The sequence below is a fragment of the Mesoplodon mirus genome (genome assembly GCF_964341445.2).
Source record: "Mesoplodon mirus genome assembly, chromosome: 4".
Lineage (NCBI taxonomy): Eukaryota > Metazoa > Chordata > Mammalia > Artiodactyla > Ziphiidae > Mesoplodon > Mesoplodon mirus.
The window spans coordinates 102,839,812-102,858,827 of record NC_138979.1 but is presented as its reverse complement, the minus strand read 5'-3'; the positions used below and the strand labels follow the sequence as shown (position 1 = coordinate 102,858,827).

The 19,016-nt window shown below is 53.0% G+C and overlaps 2 protein-coding genes across 6 annotated transcripts in view; one reads left to right on the top strand and one right to left on the bottom strand.

The window, feature by feature from the left end:
* The window catches only part of STARD9 (StAR related lipid transfer domain containing 9), a 123,282-nt gene extending 120,559 nt beyond the window's left edge, over positions 1-2,723 (top strand). Inside the window, exons 29-33 of one of the 2 annotated variants that reach the window (XM_082618569.1) lie at positions 59-123; positions 295-497; positions 632-711; positions 924-1,082; positions 1,584-2,723. In XM_082618569.1, the coding sequence (XP_082474695.1) occupies positions 59-123; positions 295-497; positions 632-711; positions 924-1,082; positions 1,584-1,685 (609 nt within the window). In that variant the 3' untranslated portion in view covers positions 1,686-2,723. Of the gene's footprint in view, positions 1-58; positions 124-294; positions 587-631; positions 712-923; positions 1,083-1,583 lie in introns of those variants that run through there. The other variant, XM_082618570.1, reaches the window with a different exon arrangement.
* Positions 2,724-5,024: 2,301 nt separating this feature from the next.
* Positions 5,025-18,650, bottom strand: CDAN1 (codanin 1). Of its 4 annotated transcripts, none has more exons than XM_082618561.1 (28): positions 18,553-18,650; positions 17,831-18,321; positions 17,402-17,608; positions 17,043-17,212; positions 16,797-16,910; positions 16,636-16,714; positions 16,090-16,210; positions 15,808-15,917; positions 15,250-15,339; positions 14,286-14,361; positions 13,324-13,529; positions 12,903-13,023; positions 12,410-12,556; positions 12,127-12,293; positions 11,648-11,735; positions 11,316-11,405; positions 11,062-11,116; positions 10,708-10,841; positions 10,520-10,623; positions 10,084-10,242; positions 9,434-9,497; positions 9,189-9,267; positions 8,855-9,003; positions 7,551-7,658; positions 7,360-7,423; positions 7,016-7,197; positions 6,655-6,762; positions 5,025-5,822 (listed from the first exon to the last, which is right to left on the bottom strand). In XM_082618561.1, exons 1-28 carry the CDS (start codon positions 18,640-18,642, stop codon positions 5,697-5,699), a joined length of 3,699 nt encoding a protein of 1,232 aa, XP_082474687.1. In that variant the 5' UTR covers positions 18,643-18,650; the 3' UTR covers positions 5,025-5,696. The 4 variants fall into 4 exon arrangements, with proteins under 4 accessions (XP_082474687.1, XP_082474688.1, XP_082474689.1 ...); XM_082618562.1 differs by having other exon boundaries at positions 17,402-17,605; XM_082618563.1 differs by lacking the exon at positions 7,016-7,197.
* Between the last annotated feature and the right edge of the window lie 366 nt (positions 18,651-19,016).

Below are 19,016 nucleotides of genomic sequence, written 5' to 3'. Positions count from 1 at the left end.
AGAGTCTGCTTTGTATCAACCGTGCCCACTAATTTGGGTGTGGTCACTGTGTCCCCAGGTAATGGCTGCTTGCTCAGATAATCTGAACAACCTCTTCAGCTGCCAGGCAGCAGCTGGCTGGAAGTAAGTTCCCTTGCACAGTGTCTTCTCCCTGTGGCCCTGCTCGCCTTCTCTCCTCCTTTCCCTTCTCCACCCCGGCTTCCTTGAGTCCCTCACCGTGAGCTTTTCCTCTGTGACTCTAGAACCCAGCTTTCATCCCTTCCTCCTCTTCCCCACCCTTGGTGTCTCCCCCAGCCATCAGGGCAAGGAGCAGGACGTGCATCTGTACAACAAGGTGTTTTCTTCTACTCGGCATGGCTTCCTGGGGGCTGGCGTGGTGTCCCAGCCACTGTCTCATGTGTGGGCAGCTGTGAGTGACCCCACCTTGTGGCCCCTATACCACAAGCCCATCCAGACAGCGAGGCTGCATCAGCGGGTGACCAACAACATCAACCTGGGTGAGCCCAGGGGACAGAGGCAGTGCTCTCAGAAGGCCGGGTACTCAGCTAGGTCCAGCGGGGTGTCATGCTGTGGATGATGGGGTGTCACAGGGCAGAACTCGGTCTGACTTTCTGCATCCCTGCCCCTCCAGTGTATTTGGTGTGCAATACCACCCTGTGTGCACTGAAGCAGCCACGGGATTTCTGTTGTGTCTGCGTGGAAGCCAAAGAGGTGCCTGCCTTGCTGGTGGTAAAGATGTTGTGGGAGGAACTTGCACTGGCGTGTTGTGAGAAGCAGTCTTTGTGGGCATCAGGTCCTCTGGGGGAAGGAGGGCAAGTTGGGCCAGGGTGCCTTCCCCGGTACTGACTGCACTGGAGCCTGTCCCTGTTTGTCCCTGTCCCTCCCATATCACGTAGGCTGAACTCACATTGCTCTGTTTCCAGGGGCAATTGTCTATCATGGCAGCTCAGTCTGTGTATGATGCGTCCATGCCGAGACCCAGCAGGGAGATGGTCCGAGGGGAGATCTTGCCCAGTGCCTGGATCCTGCAGCCCCTCACTGTGGAAGGGAAGGAGATCACCAGAGTCATCTACTTGGTCCAGGTGATCCACCTTGTGCAGCTGGCCTCACAGCATGCCTTGGTTTGACCCCAGCCCCATGGGAGCTTTCTGTATAGCTGTTCAACATTCTTCAGTACCCAGGACCTGTGGCCTGAGAGCTGGAGACTCAAGGATTTCTTGGGTCACGAATCAGTGGGGAATCAGAGAGGAAGGAATGAGGCAGAGTTGATCAACCTTCTTCTGAAGCTGTTCTTACCAGAGCCTGGCGGCCTACATCCTCTGGCTGTTCCCAGGGTCCTCAGGAGATAGATGAGTCATTGTGAGGCGGAGCAGCACCCTCAGTTCCCTGACTTGACCTTTTGTCATTGGGAAGTGAAGCTTTTGCCTAGATCTGAACAGCAGAGCACAGGGCTGTAGACAGTCCTGTTCAGAGCCTCTCCGATCACAGCAGCCTGGGGTGGCTGCTTATGGCTGAAGTGTGCCCCTGTGTACTCTCTTGGGTCTGTCTGCACCTTTAACTCTTCCCTCTCTGGTTTATTTCAGGTAGAACTTGGTGCTCCAGGATTCCCCCCTCAGCTCCTAAGCTCCTTCATCAAACAGCAGCCGCTGGTTATAGCCAGACTGGCTTCCTTCCTTGGTAGTTAGCATCTCACGGTCAAGATGGCGCTCCAGGACGCCCCAGAGATGCTGGGGCGGCTCTTGTTACTCTCCGTACCCTGATGTTAAGAAGAGCCGAGGCTACCTGCTGTGCCCGACTGGGCAGACAGCACTCAGCCCTGAGTTGCCAGCGAAACCTAGTCAGTACTTGGTCACAGCTGGCACCTCTGCAGAGCGAGGGGGCCTGAGCTCCTGGCTGTCCAGAGTGAATGAAGCTCAATTCACCTTTTTGGATTTCTCACCTTTTTTTCCCATCTCTGGGACCCTGTGGCATACAGGCCACTCAAGGATCAGGACTGGACACAGCCAGCAGAGCTGGGAGCCTGCAGTGCTCTGACATGGGGCTTACTTAGTTCAGTGCAGCCCTGGGGCTGGTAGGGAAGCAGGAGCCATTGGCCAAGACTCTGCTCAGAATGTGCTCCAGCAGTCAGCTCCACTGTGGGAAGAAAATGGTTTAAAAAAACAGCTGCACAAACCAGAACACTGATTTAGAATTGTTTCTCCTCCTTGAATTTTTACAAAATGCTTTATTATTAATTTTTGCTCTGCCCTCCCTCTTCCTTTCCCTCACAGAAGAAGACAATTATTTGGGTCTTGGCCCCAGTAAGGAGTATAGAGTAATGCTCTGTCATGGAGCCACCACTCCAGAGCTCAGAAGAATGGGAAGACCACTGTAGAAACTGGCTGGATAGGTTTGGGGTGGGGGTGGGGCCTAGCTCTTTGAGGAGGACTTGGGGTGGTGCGTGGGCATCTCTCATTTCAGAGATGAAAAACTGTCTTTTGAAGACTGGAGGGAAGATAATGGACCTCCTAGAAGGAGGTAAGTGATTTGTTAGGAGGAAGTGCAATTCCATTCCTTACCTCACTCAGAGACTTGGTCCCAGCCTTCAGTCGTCTCTTGAGCATTCCACGCACTGCTGTAGCCCCTTCTATTCTAGGGTGGGATAGAGAATGGGTTCAGTTTTCTTGTAACTTAGCCTGGCTGAACTCGAGCTTTGAATATTCTGTATGATTACCTGAAGTGTAGGGGTCGGAGAGATTCTCAGCTTCAGTTCTGGTGCCGAGTCTTTGGTGGAAGAGGAGGGTGACCATATGGGGATTGAGAAGATGTGGTAAAAGGTAAATTTCTGTATAGTGCAGCAGAAGTTTATTTTTCTAAAAGTATCTGCAGGATTTTGTTTTTCTCTTACCTCAGATTAAGTTATTTATATATTATTGAAGGGTTTTTTTAATTGCTTTTAAACTTATTTTTCTGGTTAATTTTTTTGGTTACAATTGATATATTTAACACCCTATTTATGTACTCCCATCTCTCTTCATATGAATCTCTAAGACCACTGATTGAAAAGTGCAGAACATTTGCAAATTAAAAGTCCAATGTGTACTTTTATTCAGTGAAGACTACCCTGGGATAGCCTAAGTGTGTCATCTGGGCTCAGAATTCAGCCTGGTGATTATGATGGCAGTAACTACTCATGGCCCAGTTTCAAGCTATATAGTTTACACATATGTATTGAGTGTTTCCCATGAGCTCACCACTGCTTTGCACATAAAGAGCAACCAGGTAAGTTGCCCAGCTACAGCCAGCTGTAGCCCAGACATGAACATGAGGGAGGATTCCAGAACAGATTCCACTGCCACACTCAACGGTGACCACAGACCCCTGGAAGGAAGCTCTTTAACAGGTATGCACCTCTAGGGCTTCTGAGGTAGATCCAGCAATGGGAATCTGAACGGTGGTTAGCCTGGAGGTGACTGTATCCCCTAAACTAGAGAAGCCACAAGCCAGGCATGTGAGTCAGCAAACCTAAAGAACATTAACTGAGGCTGATCTTACAGTAAAATGCAGAGGTGTTAAGGATAATCCAGGGACCTGGCTCCAAATGATCCAGGAGAAGTCAGGTTTTGGTTAAGACAGGTGGTTCTCAGACTTTATTGTGCTTCTGAATCACCTGAAGGACTTGTTACACCCCAGGCTGGCCCCCACCCTAGAGTTTCTGATTTAGAAGAGTGGAGAGGGGCCCACATATTTGTATTTCTAGGAAGTTGCAGGTGATGATGAGGCTGCTGGTCCGGGGACCACACTTTGAAAACCACTGATACTGGTAGAGAGCAGGTATATGGAAAACAACCTAAATACTAATGAGTTCCCTAGTTCATTAGCTGCTTGTCTCTAATTCCTTTCTTATCTTACTGCCTGCCTAAAGTAAACCCTTAAGGTTCACACTGGCCAGCGTTTCCTGAATTGGGCCTGTGCGGTTTAACTAAGTGGGCTTTAAACTCAGCATCCTGGGGCTTCAGGCTTCCTCCATGCTTGCCTGCCTGTCCCACCTCACATGGAGCTGGGTGTCTGAAGTAGCTGGGTGTCTGCTTACCTCGGGGCTCAGCTTCCTGGGGCAGTGCTTTCGTTCAGCCACACCTGATGGGTGCAGAAAGATAAAATATTTCTTAAAACTGTTTTGGTTCCCAAGCATTCAGAACTTCCATAATTTGCTATAGTATAAATTGGATTTAAAGGACAAATGAAGAGATGAAGAAAAAAAGGTTCAGATGCAAAAACTTATTGATTAGGATGAGCTGAGGGGAAGGGATGATCACTGCCTGACTGTGCAGAAGCATGATTACAAAGTGGTGAGACACACCCCCATTTTTAACTTTTCTGTGCTGATGGGACCTACTGTAAGGGCTCCCAACTGGCTTTACTAAAGTCATACAGCAGACCTCTTAAGACCCAGAGCATCTTAACCTTCCTTGGGTTGGAGACCTTTGACAGCTGGGAACTTTTCTCCTAAGAAATACACACATATGCACAGACAGATTTTGCAAGCCACTTCAAGAGGGTTCGCTGAGTACCCTACCCTCTCTCCTTCCCCTGACAGAGACTGAATCTCTCTGCACACACTGCCAAAGTAGAAAAACCATGAATTTTAGAAGAGTGAATTTAATGCACGTTATCAAGGTAGTGCTTGCTTAGTCAAAATTGGTGCATCATTTATAGACAGGTAGAATGCTTTTGTTCTGAGCCAAATCAAACACCCCCAGCCCACCAAGAAGCAAGCATCACAAGTGGGCAGTATCTGGTGAGTAGAAACTTCACACATCCTAAACCTTTAAAGGAGTTGAACAGAAGTCAATACTATTGGCAGTGGCTTAACAAGGGCCCCAGGCTCTCTGGCCTGCAGGGTCTCACATGATGGAATGTTTAGGCATTGCTAAGTGGCCAACCAATGGGACAGCTCTACCCTGTCAATGCCCACCTCCAAGCCCACCTAAGACTTTGCAGCCTTCTACAGGGATGAGTAAGGTGAAAATAACTAGACATGAAGCCCTTGGTAAAGAAAACAGTTTATTTTAAAAAGCTCTAATGTTCTGCCCGTGCTTGGCCCCTGGATTAAGCTAGAGTCAAAAGTTACTACCTGCACGGGACTGAAGGCAGGCGGGGTGCAAGGTAAAAGGCAGGTTTCTGTCGGGCGAGCCCCACATTTGTTGTATGTTTTTAAGGAGATGGCAGTCCAGCTCCTGGTGGTAAGAAAATGTAGACTCCCGAGATTCATGTTTAACTTTACTCACAAGTTAAGCAGAAGTCACTTCCCTCTGTCATGATTTCCCAAAGCACAAAGCTCTAAGAGATGCTGGGACAGCAGCAAGTGGGGCTTGAATCTTGTGTCGACAAGCCCCCACACATCATTTCATAATAAATGCCAACTCTTCTTCTCCAGGACTGGAGTCTCTAGGTTCTTCCACCATAATCCTGAATCGGGTGACCCCCTCCTTCTTCCTTTAGGACTTGGGATGGTGAGCCCGCAGTCACGGGGATGCCAGGCTGCCACTCTCTTCCTTCACACGTGAGCAGGAAGCCTGATGACAGACTGAGCTACTTCCACACCAGCAAGGGTCAGGGTGGGCACTTGGGGTGGCTCTGGGGCCTCCTCCCGAGGCACAGTCAGGCTGGGTTCCAGTGCTCTGGTGAGATGCCCAAGGTAGGGCCGCTTCCCAGCCCTAGCTCTGGGCCAGCACAGTCCCCCGGTTTGGCTGCACCAGCTCACAAGCTCTTAGCTGAGGTTGTGGCACATGGGGTTCAGCTAGAAACAGGTTGAACAGTGTTGCTAATTCTTCAGAAAAATCCTGGAATAAGCAGAAAGATGATGGAAAAGGCAGACACAAAATTCTAGATTGTTCACCCACATAATTCTATATTCACCCTTTTTACTAAAAATCAATCCCAAATATCAAGCCCTAGCTAACCAGACAACCTATTTTATTTTTTCCCAACTGCCTTCTACCTGGAAATGGACTTGGAAACCTTGTCCCATTAGTACTCTAGGATGCTCAAGTTCCGGCAGGGAGAGTGAACTCTAATGGGAAGGTCAAAACCACTAATGAGTACTTAATATGCACATTATTTCATCTTGAAGAACCCCAGGAGGTCTAAATTATTCCCATTTTATGAATGAAGAAACTAAAATTACCTTGCCCCAAATCACAATAACATTAAGGACTAGCTGAGATTAAAATCCAGGTTATTCTGATTTTAAAAATCCACACTCGGGAATTCCCTGGTGGTCCAGTGGTTAGGACTCGGCGCTTTCACTGCTGGGGCCCGGGTTCCATCCCTGGTTGTGGAACTAAGATCCTACCAGATGTGTGGCGTGGCCAAAAAAAAAAAAAAAAAAAAAACCCCACAAACCCCACACTCACTATGCCATGCACTGTCTGCCCCTTCCATCTTCCCTTCCTCCATGGACACAGTCCTTCATACAATAGATACTTAAATGTGAAGGAAGCCCCCCAGAGCAGCCACTTCATTTCAGGGTGGTCCTCAAGAAATCTGACAAAATCCACTGAGCTTTGGGAAGATCCTAAGAATGCCAGGCCCCATCACTTGCCCCCTTTCAGGATAAAAGGGACATATGACACCTGTTCTCTCTCCAGGTCAAAGGAGACGAGGACTCCTTACCCTGGGCCACTGGGCCTCATGGAGGTTGCCTAGGCAGGCCTCTATCTCCATCCGTCCCATCAGACCTTTCTCTACCAGCTCCCGGAGCAAGAACAGCAGCAGGTCCCACTGCAACACACACAGAGGAAGAGGTCAGGGTGGCCAGGAGGACCGCACAGTGACCCTGATACAAAGGACAGAGCTGCTGAGGGAGGAGGGGGAGACGAGACGAGACTAAGGGAGTCTGAGCGCGGAAGAGAAGATAAGCACAGCCTCAGCAAAGGGGGACTAAACCAGCTAATAACGTTTGGGGTGGGGGTGGTAGGGGTAACACACTTCTCAGAAGCCCACCTGCCTCCCTCCCCCCACCTCTCTAGCTCACCTCCCTCGGCCGAGTGGCTGCGAGAAGCCCCACGTTTCTTGGCCTCAGCAGCAGCTGCAGCGGAACCGGCACTTGAAAGTCCTCCTTCCACAGGGAAACCAGCATGAGCAGGAGCCTTCGAGCCTGCCCTCTCTCAAGCTGCTGCTGTGCCGGGGGCCCTAGGACAGGAATTTGATCTGCAACTATGGGGAGAGAGGAATGCCAAGCTCTAAGAAATGGAGGCAGGGTCACATGGCCCTGGGAGGACACAGAGTAGAAAAAAGCTGTTTTCTAATTTTGCTTGTACCCCACCCTGAGAACTGGGGGATCTGGCAACAGAGTGATGTGATAAAAAGGAGCCATACCAAGGAGGGATGCTAACTCCACAGAGCACTTCGCCAGATGCTGCTCAGCAGGTGGGCACAGGAACTGGGTGAAAAACAGGGAGACCTTGGACATTAGCACCATCCTTAGAGCAGCAGCCCCAAGCCAATGCAGCTCTGATTATTAGGCGCTGGACAAAGATACATAAGAAGAGCATCTTGTCGTGTCTCACCTGGCGGCACCGCAGCATCTGGCCCAGCTGGCCTAGAAGCTGCTCCAGATGCTCTGGGGAAACTCCCTCCTCAGAGTCCCGGGGCCCCACGGCCAAAGAGAGCACGTCCTGCAGAGAGGGGTGGAAGCAGAGTAAGGCTTCATGCCAGGCCAGGGCCAAGAAGGCCACAGAGAATGTGGCTTGGGGTGGGGATCAGCCAGTGGAAAGAGGCAGAAGGAAAAGGAAGACAGGGCCCTGGGGTGAAGTAACGGGCAAAGGTGCCCTTAGACTTGGGGCTTGGGCAGGACAGCACAGCTGGGAGAAGCAACCAAGTGGACAACAAAGGAACAGATGGAGCAGGTAAGCCAATGGACAACGCGCTGCCAGAGAGCTCAAGAGATGGCACTCATCTTGGGACAGTCATACCTAGCCAATTCCCAGACAGCATCTTATTCTGAAAGCATTCAAGGGAACTGTCCTGTCGTGTACATGTCGTACTATTTTCCGTCCCTCATGATTCTCTGTTCATCTCAGGAGAGTCGAGGTTTCAGTACAGAAATCCTCTGCATGTTGAAAACCAGTAGCTAATGGCTGCTGAGAGTTTTCTTCTCCCTCTTACTCTTCTAATTTTAGTCATTCCTTTTTAGTCCCTATTCCAAATCTTTATTCTCACACTACTACCCCAGATCTGGGTCACTAGTTTAGGACTCTGCCCCAATCACTCAATTCTGCTGCTGGAGCACAAAAGCAGCCCAACAATTCGTAAATGAACAAGTATGGCTGTGTTCCAATAAAACTTTATTTACGAAAACAAGCAGCAGGCTGGATTTGGCCCACAGGTTGTCAGCTGACTCCTGCTCTAGACAGTATCAAAAATTTTTTTTTATCAAATTAAGAGCATTGATAGATTATTCTTATTGCCTGTAACTAAACAAGCATCACCTCCCACATAGAATACTTCTGAAATCATATCCCAATACTGCAATGACTGTTCCTTAGAGACTTCCTACTGCACTGGACAGCCATTCCCTACCCCACTCCCATCATCATCTGTGTAACGTGTACTCAGTCAACAATTTTCACATCTACCCCTTTCCCTTTCACCCTTTTGGGTGATTCAAGTACAGAAGTCAGAGAACAGCAGTTACGAAAACCATTCAATTCAGTTCTGCCCTACCTAATCCCATTCAGTAACAAAATGGGAACTAGCTGGACAACACAGAAAGCTGCCACACAAATACTGGAGTTGAGGGAGAGAGGAGGGAGACTAGGAAAAGAGCAGGGAGAGGGAGGAGGGGAGCCGAAGGGAGTAGGGAGCTGTGTACTTTTATCTCGGAGATGAGGTGGGAGGGGAGGGGAGCATGGTGCTCACAGGCACGGGAGCAGCCCCTCCGCTCCCCCCGGGCAGCTGGCTCAGGACCCTGGGCTCGAAGCATGCGACTCACAGCCGCTTTCACCTCCCTTCTGATCAGTGCTGCAAGTCAGAGGGAGGACAGAAAAGGGGTCATCAAAGCAGCCCTGCACAGGCTCACCATGCCAACCCATGCCCTTCCCTGTTACCAACTGGCTTCGAGTCCTATCTCCCCCACATGGCCTCCAACTTCCTGCCAGTCCACCTTTGAAAAACTTGGTCAGCCACTCCCCCTCCCTGGACCTTACCTGTGACGTTGGCTGACAACCAAGCACAGGCTTTCTCTGTTGCAAGCCCCACAGCAATGTTCTCTGCACTGCTCAGAACCTGTGACACAAAAGTTCTGCGTCAGGGGCAAGTTAGAACAATGACGAATGCCCAAGTCCACGAGTGACCCACCTGCCACCAGAAGCCTCACACATACAACCCCACAGCACTCCTCTCCCACCACCAACCGCCCAGCCCGCTGACCCCAGGACTCCTTCCTACGTACGGCTGCCGGGGTCTCCTCAGGGAGCAATGCCCTCACGGCACCAGGGCTCTTCTTTTGGCAGAAGCTGAAAGGAGACAGAGGTCAGTGATGTCTAGGTGCATCAGCCTGGCCCACAGAAGGAAACGCCCCGAGTGCACCAATCGCCCGAGCTGGAAGGGCTCTGCCTCAGGGGAAGGCACCCTCAGCCCTCTGGCCCCACCCCAGATGCCCTTCCAATTCAACTCTGGACTCTGGGCCCTAAAACCTCTAAAAACCAAGATAAGAGCCTACAGAGCAAGCACAAAAAGCACCAAAAAAGCAGGGTGGGGCCTCCCTGGTGGCGCAGTGGTTGAGAGTCCGCCTGCCGATGCAGGGGATACGGGTTCGTGCCCCGGTCTGGGAGGATCCCATATGCCGCGGAGCGGCTGGGCCCGTGAGCCGTGGCCGCTGGGCCTGCGCATCCGGAGCCTGTGCTCCGCAACGGGAGAGGCCACAACAGTGAGAGGCCCGCATACAGCAAAAAAAAAAAAAAAAAAGAAAAAAAAAAAAAAAAAAGCAGGGTGGGGAGAGGATATGCAATAAAGGATGAGTACAAAAGAGGAAAAAGGGACAGGAAAGTAAAACTAAGAGGAGAGTGGAGATGAGAAGATTCAAAAAGACTGGCGTCTTACTCCCGCCCCTGGGTCAATGCCTGGGCCCCGTGAGGGCACAGCCGGGAACACAAGATCTCCAACAGCTGGGCTGGATCTCCCCCTTCCTGTCCCTGCGTCACCAGATGCTCTTGAAGAAGCGACTCTGCCTGGCGCACCAGATCTGCCACCAGTGTGGCCCTGCAGTAGGAACAGCAAGGTTTTGAGGTAGTTGGAAAGGGTGAATCGGAAAGGGGCTGCAACTTCAAGGAAATCTGGTAAGAACTAACTTGAAAGAACATCAGCAATTTTAGCCTCCCCCATCCCACCTGGCCCTTGCCCTCTATCACCCGCTCCCCCGCCGCCCCTCAGCTGACTTTCCTCAGTTTGGCAACAAGGTGTTACAAAGGGGAAAATCGTAAGGAAATGAGACTGAGGACCCTCAACACCTCCATTCCCAATCCTGACTCATCCTCACTTGATATGCTTGACACAGTTCGAGCCGATTCTCTCTGCCACGAACTCCACAGTCCTGCGCAGGGAGGGCGGCTGGTTGTGGAAAAAGGCTTGAGCCAGCTGTGCCTGTCGGGAGGAGGGGGCAGGGCAGTGAAGGGCCCGCTTTCCCTTCTCCACTGCGCAGCCCCCCGCCTCCGCCCTGCCCCCTACCTGCAGCCCTTGGGTGGTCCGGGGAGGCTGGGCTCCCAGGCCAGTGGTGGTGGTGGGGGTGATTTTCCTGACGAAGCCCCCACTCCGTCCACTGCTTCCTGATACCCAGGAGGCGAGCAGTTTGCGGAGCTCCCCTGCATCAGAGAAGCCCAAATGTTTAAGTTCCAGAACCGTCCCACCCTCCCCAGCATCTTGACTTTTAAGCATTTATGGAATAGAAAGACTGAGGCACCAGGGAGCGCCTAAGAACAGAACAACATATTGGGGCGCTGGGCCCACAGGGTGCCTTTTGGGTACTCATGAAGGGACAGGCCAAGGACCAAGGACCCTCTGAGGGGAGACCAGTATCCTCACCAATATAGGGGCAGCAAGTGTAGAGCAGGTGCTGGTCCACCACAGGCATGCTGTCCTGGGGGAGAGAACAGGCCAGTGTTGGGAAGGCAGGCTTCCCTTCCTCCCCAGTGTGCCAGAAACGGGGTGGTCAGGTAAGAGAATTACATAAAAGACTTCAGTCTCTATTCTAGCTTGTCTCCTGCTGGGCCCTACCGGACAGCCTGCCTCCTTTACTCTTGTGCTTCCCTTGGCTCTGGCTTGACCCCAACACTCACCAAGCCATGCTCTGAAGCTACTGTGTCCACCTCAAAGGCATCCAACTGACCCTCTTCCAGAAAGAACAGGTCCTCAGGGACTGTAGGAATCTGGCAAGAGATTAGGGCAGTGCAAGTCAGCACTTCAGAGATTTGTCACACCTACCTCATGGTTCCAGGGTTTAGACACCAGGTTCAAAGCCACCTTCCTCTGAAACTATGGCAATCCCTACCCCTCCTCTGAACCTTCACCTTCTGGCCCCACCCTTGTTCAGACTCATACATCCTCCCTTTCCCTGTCTTCAGCCACAGTAGTCACCCCCTTCTCCAACCTGGATCCTCACTCCACCAACCTGGAAAAGCCAGCCCAGGACAGCCAGCAGCAGCAGCTTGTTCAGGAAACACATCTCCCCTTCACTCTCCTTTGACAAGACCAAGCTCCTAAAAGGTAAATGAGGGTGTGAATGGAGTCTGTGCAAAGAGAGAAATGGAATGCAGTAACAGAAGGCTATCACTGGGAAGGTACTTCTCAAAAGCAGACCTAAAAGGGACTGCTGTTGTACAAGAAACCAGGTCTCATTACCCCTCCCAGATCTGTACTCCCTTCTGAGCTGGGCCACAGTAGGAATAGAAAAGGGTCAATCAAAGTGCAAATATTCAATAACTGCCCACTGTCTTTCCTTGTGGATCAAGGCCTGGCCTCTTCCCTGAGGGTCAGTTATGGCTATGGTACCACACAGGAAGCACAGGCTGCTTGACCCTCTTCATAAACAGCAGCCTCAGCAATGTTCTCCCCACACCCTTTTCTCAAGCCCGCTCTCTCTCTACTCACCGATGCAGGTGCAGCAGGAGAGTGAAGACGCTGCGGTAATAGTCCAACATGGGGACGATGTGGTCAGCCAGGGAAAGGAACTCCACCAGCCAGGGCACTGTGAGCACTGCTCGGCGGGCCCGCAGCCCCTGCTGCAGCAGAGCCCGCACATCCAGGACCGGGGGCACCTGGCAGGGCCAGCGTCAGTCAGTGGGTGGGTCAGTCCCAGGGGCTGGGGGAAGCCTTCTAATGCCATTGCTTTGCAGCTCCTCCCAGCTCCCTCCTTACCAGAGCCCCCAATCACCTGGCTCCTCAGGGCCAGAATGGTGTCCTGGAGCTCACGGGTCGGGGGTGGTTCGGGCCCCCGGTATGGCAGGAAAGCCACAAAGCCCAGGAATTTAGCCAGAAGCCTCAGGCTAAGCAGCACCACAGCAAACTGCCTCCGTTCACCCTGCAGTGCATCAAGAAGGAAAAGGTCCCAAGCATAAGGCTTCTAGAACAAAACCAAATCTGTGGGACTTCTCTGGTGGTCCAGTGGTTGAGACTTCGCCTTTCAATGCAGGGGGTACAGGTTCGATTCCTGGTCGGGGAGCTAAGATCCCGCATGTCTCACAGCCAAAAGACCAAAACATAAAACACAAGCAATACTGTAACAAATTCAATAAAGACTTTAAAAATGGTCCACATCAAAAAAATCTAAAAAAAAAAAAAAAAAGCCAAATCTGTTACAGATTTCTTCTTGAAAATACCCTTTCCCCGCTAGGTCAGAACCCCATCATCTCCTTCTGCTTTCTAACCTGCCAGTCCACGTCTGACTCCCCGTCTTCATCACTGGGCTCAGGCTGAGGCAGGGCAAGGCTGTTGAGCTCCCGGATCTTCAAACTCAGGCTATCCATGAGATGCTGATTAAACTGGAAGCTATGAAGGGGAGGGGGAAATAAAGGTACTGGAAGAAGTGTAGGAAGGACCAGAATAGAGAAGAGGTGCTCCAGACAGAAAGGCTCAGCAGGGTAGACAGAGGAGGCCAATGCGGTTACCTTCATGGGTGAAAGAATGAGAAGGGAAATGGAGGCAGGAAGTGTGAGTTAGAAGGAGCCCAGGCAACACCCAGTCCCACCCTGTTATATTCCAGACAAAGGAGAGAAAACGCTGCCCTTCTGTGAACACAAACCTCTTCCGGCCTCTGCCCCCACTCTCTGCAAGACAGGAGACCTTTACCTGCTGGCACTCAAGATGAAGTCCCTGAAGAAGCCCTGACAGCCTGGGAAGGTGGGGGGAGGGCAGGGCCCCCCACTGCTCTGAGGGGCCACAAGCCGTTCCTGTAGGCGCCGCAACCGCCCCAGCTTGTCAGCTCCAAGCATATTTAACACATCCGGAGCCTCGCCCAAGACAGTGCCCCCAGCACCACCAGGACTCTGACACATCTGGGGCAGGGGGAGGAAGAGAGAAATCAAAACAACGGTGAGTTTTTCTGGAAAGAAGGACTGAACAAACTGAGGAGGAAGCGATGAACCCTGTATCATGTGCCACAGATATGGTTTTTTTTTGTTGTTGTTGTTGTTTTTTGCGGTACGCGGGCCTCTCACTGTTGTGGCCTCTCCCGTTGCGGAGCACAGGCTCCGGACGCGCAGGCTCAGCGGCCATGGCTCACGGGCCCAGGCGCTCTGCGGCATGTGGGATCTTCCCGGATCGGGGCACGAACCCGTGTCCCCTGCATTGGCAGGCGGACCCTCAACCACTGTGCCACCAGGGAAGCCCCATAGATATGTTTTTTGAGGTCTGGATTATATTCTTATTTTTACAGGTGAAGAAACGGAACCTGTAAGATTCAACATCTGCCTAGGGTCACAAGAGCTAGGATTTGAAACCAGACCTGAGTCCTAACCCTGTGTTCTTTCTACCACAGCACAAATCAAGGGCAAGAAAGTAGCGAGGTGCTGAAGGAAGGCCAGGAGAGCCGGGTGTCTGAGGAGGCCCGGGGAGGCAGGAGGTGCAGGGCATGGGAGAGAGCGCTCCGCCTCCTCTGGCTTCCTGAGTTTCAACCACCACCCAAAGAGCAGAACTCTTGTTCAATCTCCTGCCTGCTTGCCTGCCCTATCCCAAAGTGTCAGCCATTACTTGGCTGCCTATCATACATACTGTCCACTGTAGATTAATCAGTCTCCCGCTGGGGCTATTACCTGGAGAAGTTGTTTTTGGAAAAGTCGAACAAAATGGCTGTGGCTGCAGGCTGCAGAGAGTTGACCCATCATGGCTCTGAGGAATAAAGAGGCAGGGATGGAGTGTGATGGAAGGAGGAAGAGGGAAAGAAAGATCTGAGAGAATAAGCCAACGCTTGGGCCTTTCAGCCCTTACCAGGGGCTTGAGCAGACCTCTGCCAGAGCTGGCTGGCACAAGGATACGGGAAAGGTAAGGGACACTCTCCTCAGCCCCAAGACCCCTCAAAGCTAGAGATACACTTAACCAAACATGAAATAGTACTGCCCCTCTCATCTTCAGTCTACACCGAGCGCCAGTGAGCTTCATGACCAGCGTGGACAAGAGGATATTCTTTCTGTATCCTAGTTATCTAGCTATGCAAAGTTATCTGTATTGTCAAATGAGATGATGGAGAAAATGGAGGTCGGAAAGGGTCTAAAACTTGGGCCAAAACTCAAGCAACCTGAAATAAGAGCATTCCACTTTTTTCAAGCATTTGCAATCACAGAGCAAGTATGAGTGATTTCTGAGTGGAAGAAGCTGGAGAGACAAATTGCTTTTTTTTTTTTTTGCGGTACACGGGCCTGTCACTGCTGTGGCCTCTCCCCGTTGCAGAGCACAGGCTCCGGACGCGCAGGCTCAGCGGCCATGGCTCACGGGCCTAGCCGCTCCGCGTCATGTGGGATCTTCCCGGACCGGGGCATGAACCCGTGTCCCCTGCATCAGCAGGCGGACTCTCAACCACTTCCCGCCACTGCGGGAAGCCCGACAAATCGCTTTTGAGTAGAGGCAGAGGTGGCAGTAACTGAAGAGATTAAGGAGGATAGAAGAAAACAGCTTTGCCCTGGAAGGACAAAGCCTTCCTCCAATCAGCTACCCAAGCACCACTAAGCTGCTCACTGCTGGAAGCAAGAAAGACAAGGTGACCGGTGTATGAGCACGTACCTGATCCTGCTGCCCAAGCCCTTCTCAAAATCCCAGCCAGGCTCCTCATGGCGATCTTCCCACTCTCGAAGCACCTCATAAAACACATCCCTGACAGACACATAAGAATGTCCGATCAACTGAAGCATAGCTGGCCTAACTCGTTCTCAGGAGTGCCTTCCCTCGCTCAGAAGAACTGAGGACAGGACTATCCACAGCCCCGTTCCTTATCCTCTCCAGGGTTCTCTATGTGATAATGCTACAGACCCGGTAGCAGTACACCACATGCTTCACATACTTCTGTGGGCAGTTAAAGTTGATCTGGCACTCTCGTCTGAGAACCCTGTGACTAGAGTCATACACCTGCGAGAAGGCTGCTAAGGTCAGAGGTTCAAGTCCATGGGCATGAACAGAATGAGGCTAAGTGGCCCTTATGATGTTTGCCAGGAAGGGCCTGGTAGTGCTAAACTACCACCCGTTAGTGTCAAATTCCTAGTTTCTATGAAAATGACACAGGCTGCCTATCCCAGAGAAAATCCTGCTTCATCCCCTTCCCCCAAAGTTCCCTTTTCTTATCACCTCTGTTTTTTAAAAGTATGAAAGGCTCGATCACTGGAGAAGTTGGCACGATTGTCAGTGTCTGGCTGAAAGGAGACAGCTTGTGCAGAAGGTGGCATCGCCAGAGAGACCTAAAACATGGCAGTGACAATTAGGGACTGAAGCTGGCAGAGTTCATGCTCAGAAAACTTCATCCCCATTCCAGTGCAAATGACACTACAGTGATGTGAGCTGGGCTGCCTGAGTTATGAGACCAGAAAGGGTAAGGTCCAGGCTAGTAGATGTCTAAGATGGGGTCATTACCTTGGCAACACTGCCCTCGTAGGCAGCTCGCAGGTGGCCTTGCAGAACTGGTGAGAAGCACAGTAGCCGTTCATTCTCAGCCAACAGCTTCAAGGTCCCTTTGTCCAGGTGGGAAAGAACGCTACAGGGACAAGAGCACAGATGACCAAGAATGGGACAGACTGAAAATAGGAAGCTGGCACGTGCACACCACACAGCGTGTTACCTGGAGCATGGAGCAGGTACATGAAGAAAAGTCATGGGCAAAGGATTAAAGATGATGAAGGCAAAGGGGAAGGAAATGAGAGAGACCTTATGGAGCAGCGAACAAGAGAGCAGGGCAGAAACATTAGATAAACCCAAAGGTCAGCTACCAAGACCACCGGGGGCAGTTTGATTCTTTCAAGGGCTAAATTCATAGCCTTGACACAAAATTGAAGGTTACGTGTAGGAAAAGGTCCAGGGTCACACTACACCTGTGTCAAGCACAAGCATGTACCCCAAGTAACAAGAGAACTAAGTGGACAATGGGAATAAGGCTCAAATGCCTCTGCTGGGGAAACTCACTGAAACTGATGCTCCAAAACCTGCACTGCAAAGAAGACACAATCATGGACACTCTGGAACAGAGGGCTTTCCAGGGAATCTAGAAGGACAGTACCAAGTTGTTGGCTAAGAATGATTTCATTTCCAGACCCCATTTCTCAAAAAGAGGCTTGTTCACCAACCTACGGCTCCTGGATTTGGTTCAAGGTCACTGTCCTTGGCAGCCACCATCCTCCGGGCGGTAAGGAGCTGAAGGACGAAGAAAAGCTCCAAGAAGAGGTTTGGTACCAGGTTTTCTACATAAGAAAAGAAACTGCAGGGTACTGAACACCATTCAGAACCAAGGCTCAGTCCTACATGCCTTATCAATTGTTTTAACCTGTGGTTCTACAAGTATCTCCATTTCAGGGCCCTTTGCTCTCACTCACCTGCAATGCATGAAGAGTAGACAAGGGCTACCAGCTCCAGACGCTCGCGGGAGGATACTCTGGCAGGGTCAGCGGGTTCAGCTGTGAGGTTTCCTGTCCGGCTGGGGTGAGGACATCCTGATTCTGGGGTGGGACAGGCGGGAGCAGGTGACTGCTGCAGCAGCTTAGAGCTATGGGGAAGGAATGTCATGAGTAGTCAGCCTGCCTTCCCCTCCACAGCCATACTCAGGTTCCTCAAAGAAACATCCACAGCCCAGGAAACAGACCTAGGGTTCCCAGGGGACAAATCAATCACAGGGAAAAGCCCTGCCAATCCCCCACAGAGGCAGCTGACATCCCAGGGAGCAGCAAGGCCATACCGCTCCTTCCTGAGCATCTCCCGCTCCTCTTGCAGACTTCTGCACCCTGGGGGAAGGCCATGGCCCCAAGGGCTAGTGTCCAGGACTGGGGGTTGGGAACTGGGGACACAGTTGATTGGGGGTGAGGTGAAGCAAGTCTTGGGCTTGGAGAGTGACCGCTCTTCGCTCACCGGAGTTGGGTTGATCCTGCGTGAAGGCTTGGTCCTGCTGAGGAGTAGCCACAGGTTTTTCTAATATTCCTTTCTTCAAGCATCTCCCCCTCCACAACAGCCTGGACCCCCTGCAAAATGCCCCTCACCACTGTAGTTATCTCATCCCCAACCTTCTAGCCATTACCACACTCTACTACAGAGCACCCAGCCTTAGTTTATTAACTCCCCTAGTAGAGCCTTCGTGCCACCCATCTCCCAGATAAGGGCTGGTTCTCACCCTGCAGAGCCGGAGGGAACCGAGCCTACGGGAGGGAATTCCTCCAGGTTGCTGAGGTTTGGCGGATCAGAGCGGGCGAGGCTGGGGCTGCCAGGGCCGCCAGAGCTCTTGGGCCTCCGGCCCACGGCCCAGGGCAGGCTCTCCCCGCTGACGCCCTCCTCCAGGGCCCCGGGGCCGCGGCCTCCTCGCTCACGGGCCGGCCCCGGGCCCCGCCTCCTGCCCCCACGGCGGGCCGAAGGGGCCTCAGCGGCGGTGGCGCTCGAAGGCTCGGTCGGAGGGAAGAGCTGGCTGCGCGCCCCGCGGCCGCCCCGCGGTGGGCCCCCGGGTCTCCCTGGCAAGGCTGCCGAGGAGCCCGAGGCCTTGGCGGGGGTTGGGGGGCCCTGCGGGAGAACGCGGCTGCTCTGTTCCCTCAGGAAGTTCAGCAGGAATGGCACGAATTCCTTCCGCAGCGGCCTAAGTGAGATCAGCGCGGCCGCCTCCCCGGGGTCATCCTGAGGGAGAAGCAGCGAGGGGCGAGAGGGTCAGCTGCCAGCCCGGGGCCGCAAGCAGCCGGGGCCGCAGGGCGCGCTGAGCGGGGTGGGCGGCCGTGGGTAGCGGCCCCTAGCTGGAGCGCACTCGGCCCGGGCTGACAGCCAGGCACCCTAGAGGAAGAGGACGGCAGGGGTGGTACCTCCCGCGGGAAGCAGATTAGGGCCAGCCTGGGGGCGTGTCGGCGCTGTTACCTCCGAGCTCTGGGCGCTGCGCGCGATCCACCGCACGGCGGCTGCGACCGACAGCTCCTCTCGCAGCAACGACTCCAAAACGGCCGCCATCCCAGTCCGGGCGCTCGGAGGCGATTACGCAGGCGCAGGCGCCGGCGCGCCATCGGCGCCCGGGGGGCGGGGCCTGCGCCGCGGGGCGACCGTTGGGCTGCGGGGCGGAGGGGCGGGACCAGGGCGGGACCAGGGCGGGACCGAGACCGGGATCTGGGCCGGCGGCAGCGGCGCTTCAGCAGGGTGTGGCTTCGCCCAGGCTTTGGCTCAAGGCCTCGGATGGGTCCGCGGTTCCCGACAAGAGAGAGGTACGGTGGTCCCCCAAGTGCAGCGCACCACTATCGGTGAGGCCCGGCCCCGGCTGCCCTGGCCCGAAGGCGACCTGCCGGGACTCGGGGACGCGGCGGGGGAAACCAAGGGCCCGGGAGAGCGGC

Excerpts from the sequence above, each read along its gene's own strand:
- CDAN1 (XM_082618561.1), bottom strand. The coding sequence starts at position 18,642 with ATGGCGGCCGTTTTGGAGTCGTTGCTGCGAGAGGAGCTGTCGGTCGCA. Across the intron at positions 11,736-12,126 it reads CTCCTGCTGCACCTGCATCG|GAGCTTGGTCTTGTCAAAGG; the intron begins GTGAGTAGAGAG and ends TTTACCTTTTAG. Across the intron at positions 10,842-11,061 it reads CACTTGCTGCCCCTATATTG|GGGAGCTCCGCAAACTGCTC; the intron begins GTGAGGATACTG and ends TCTCTGATGCAG.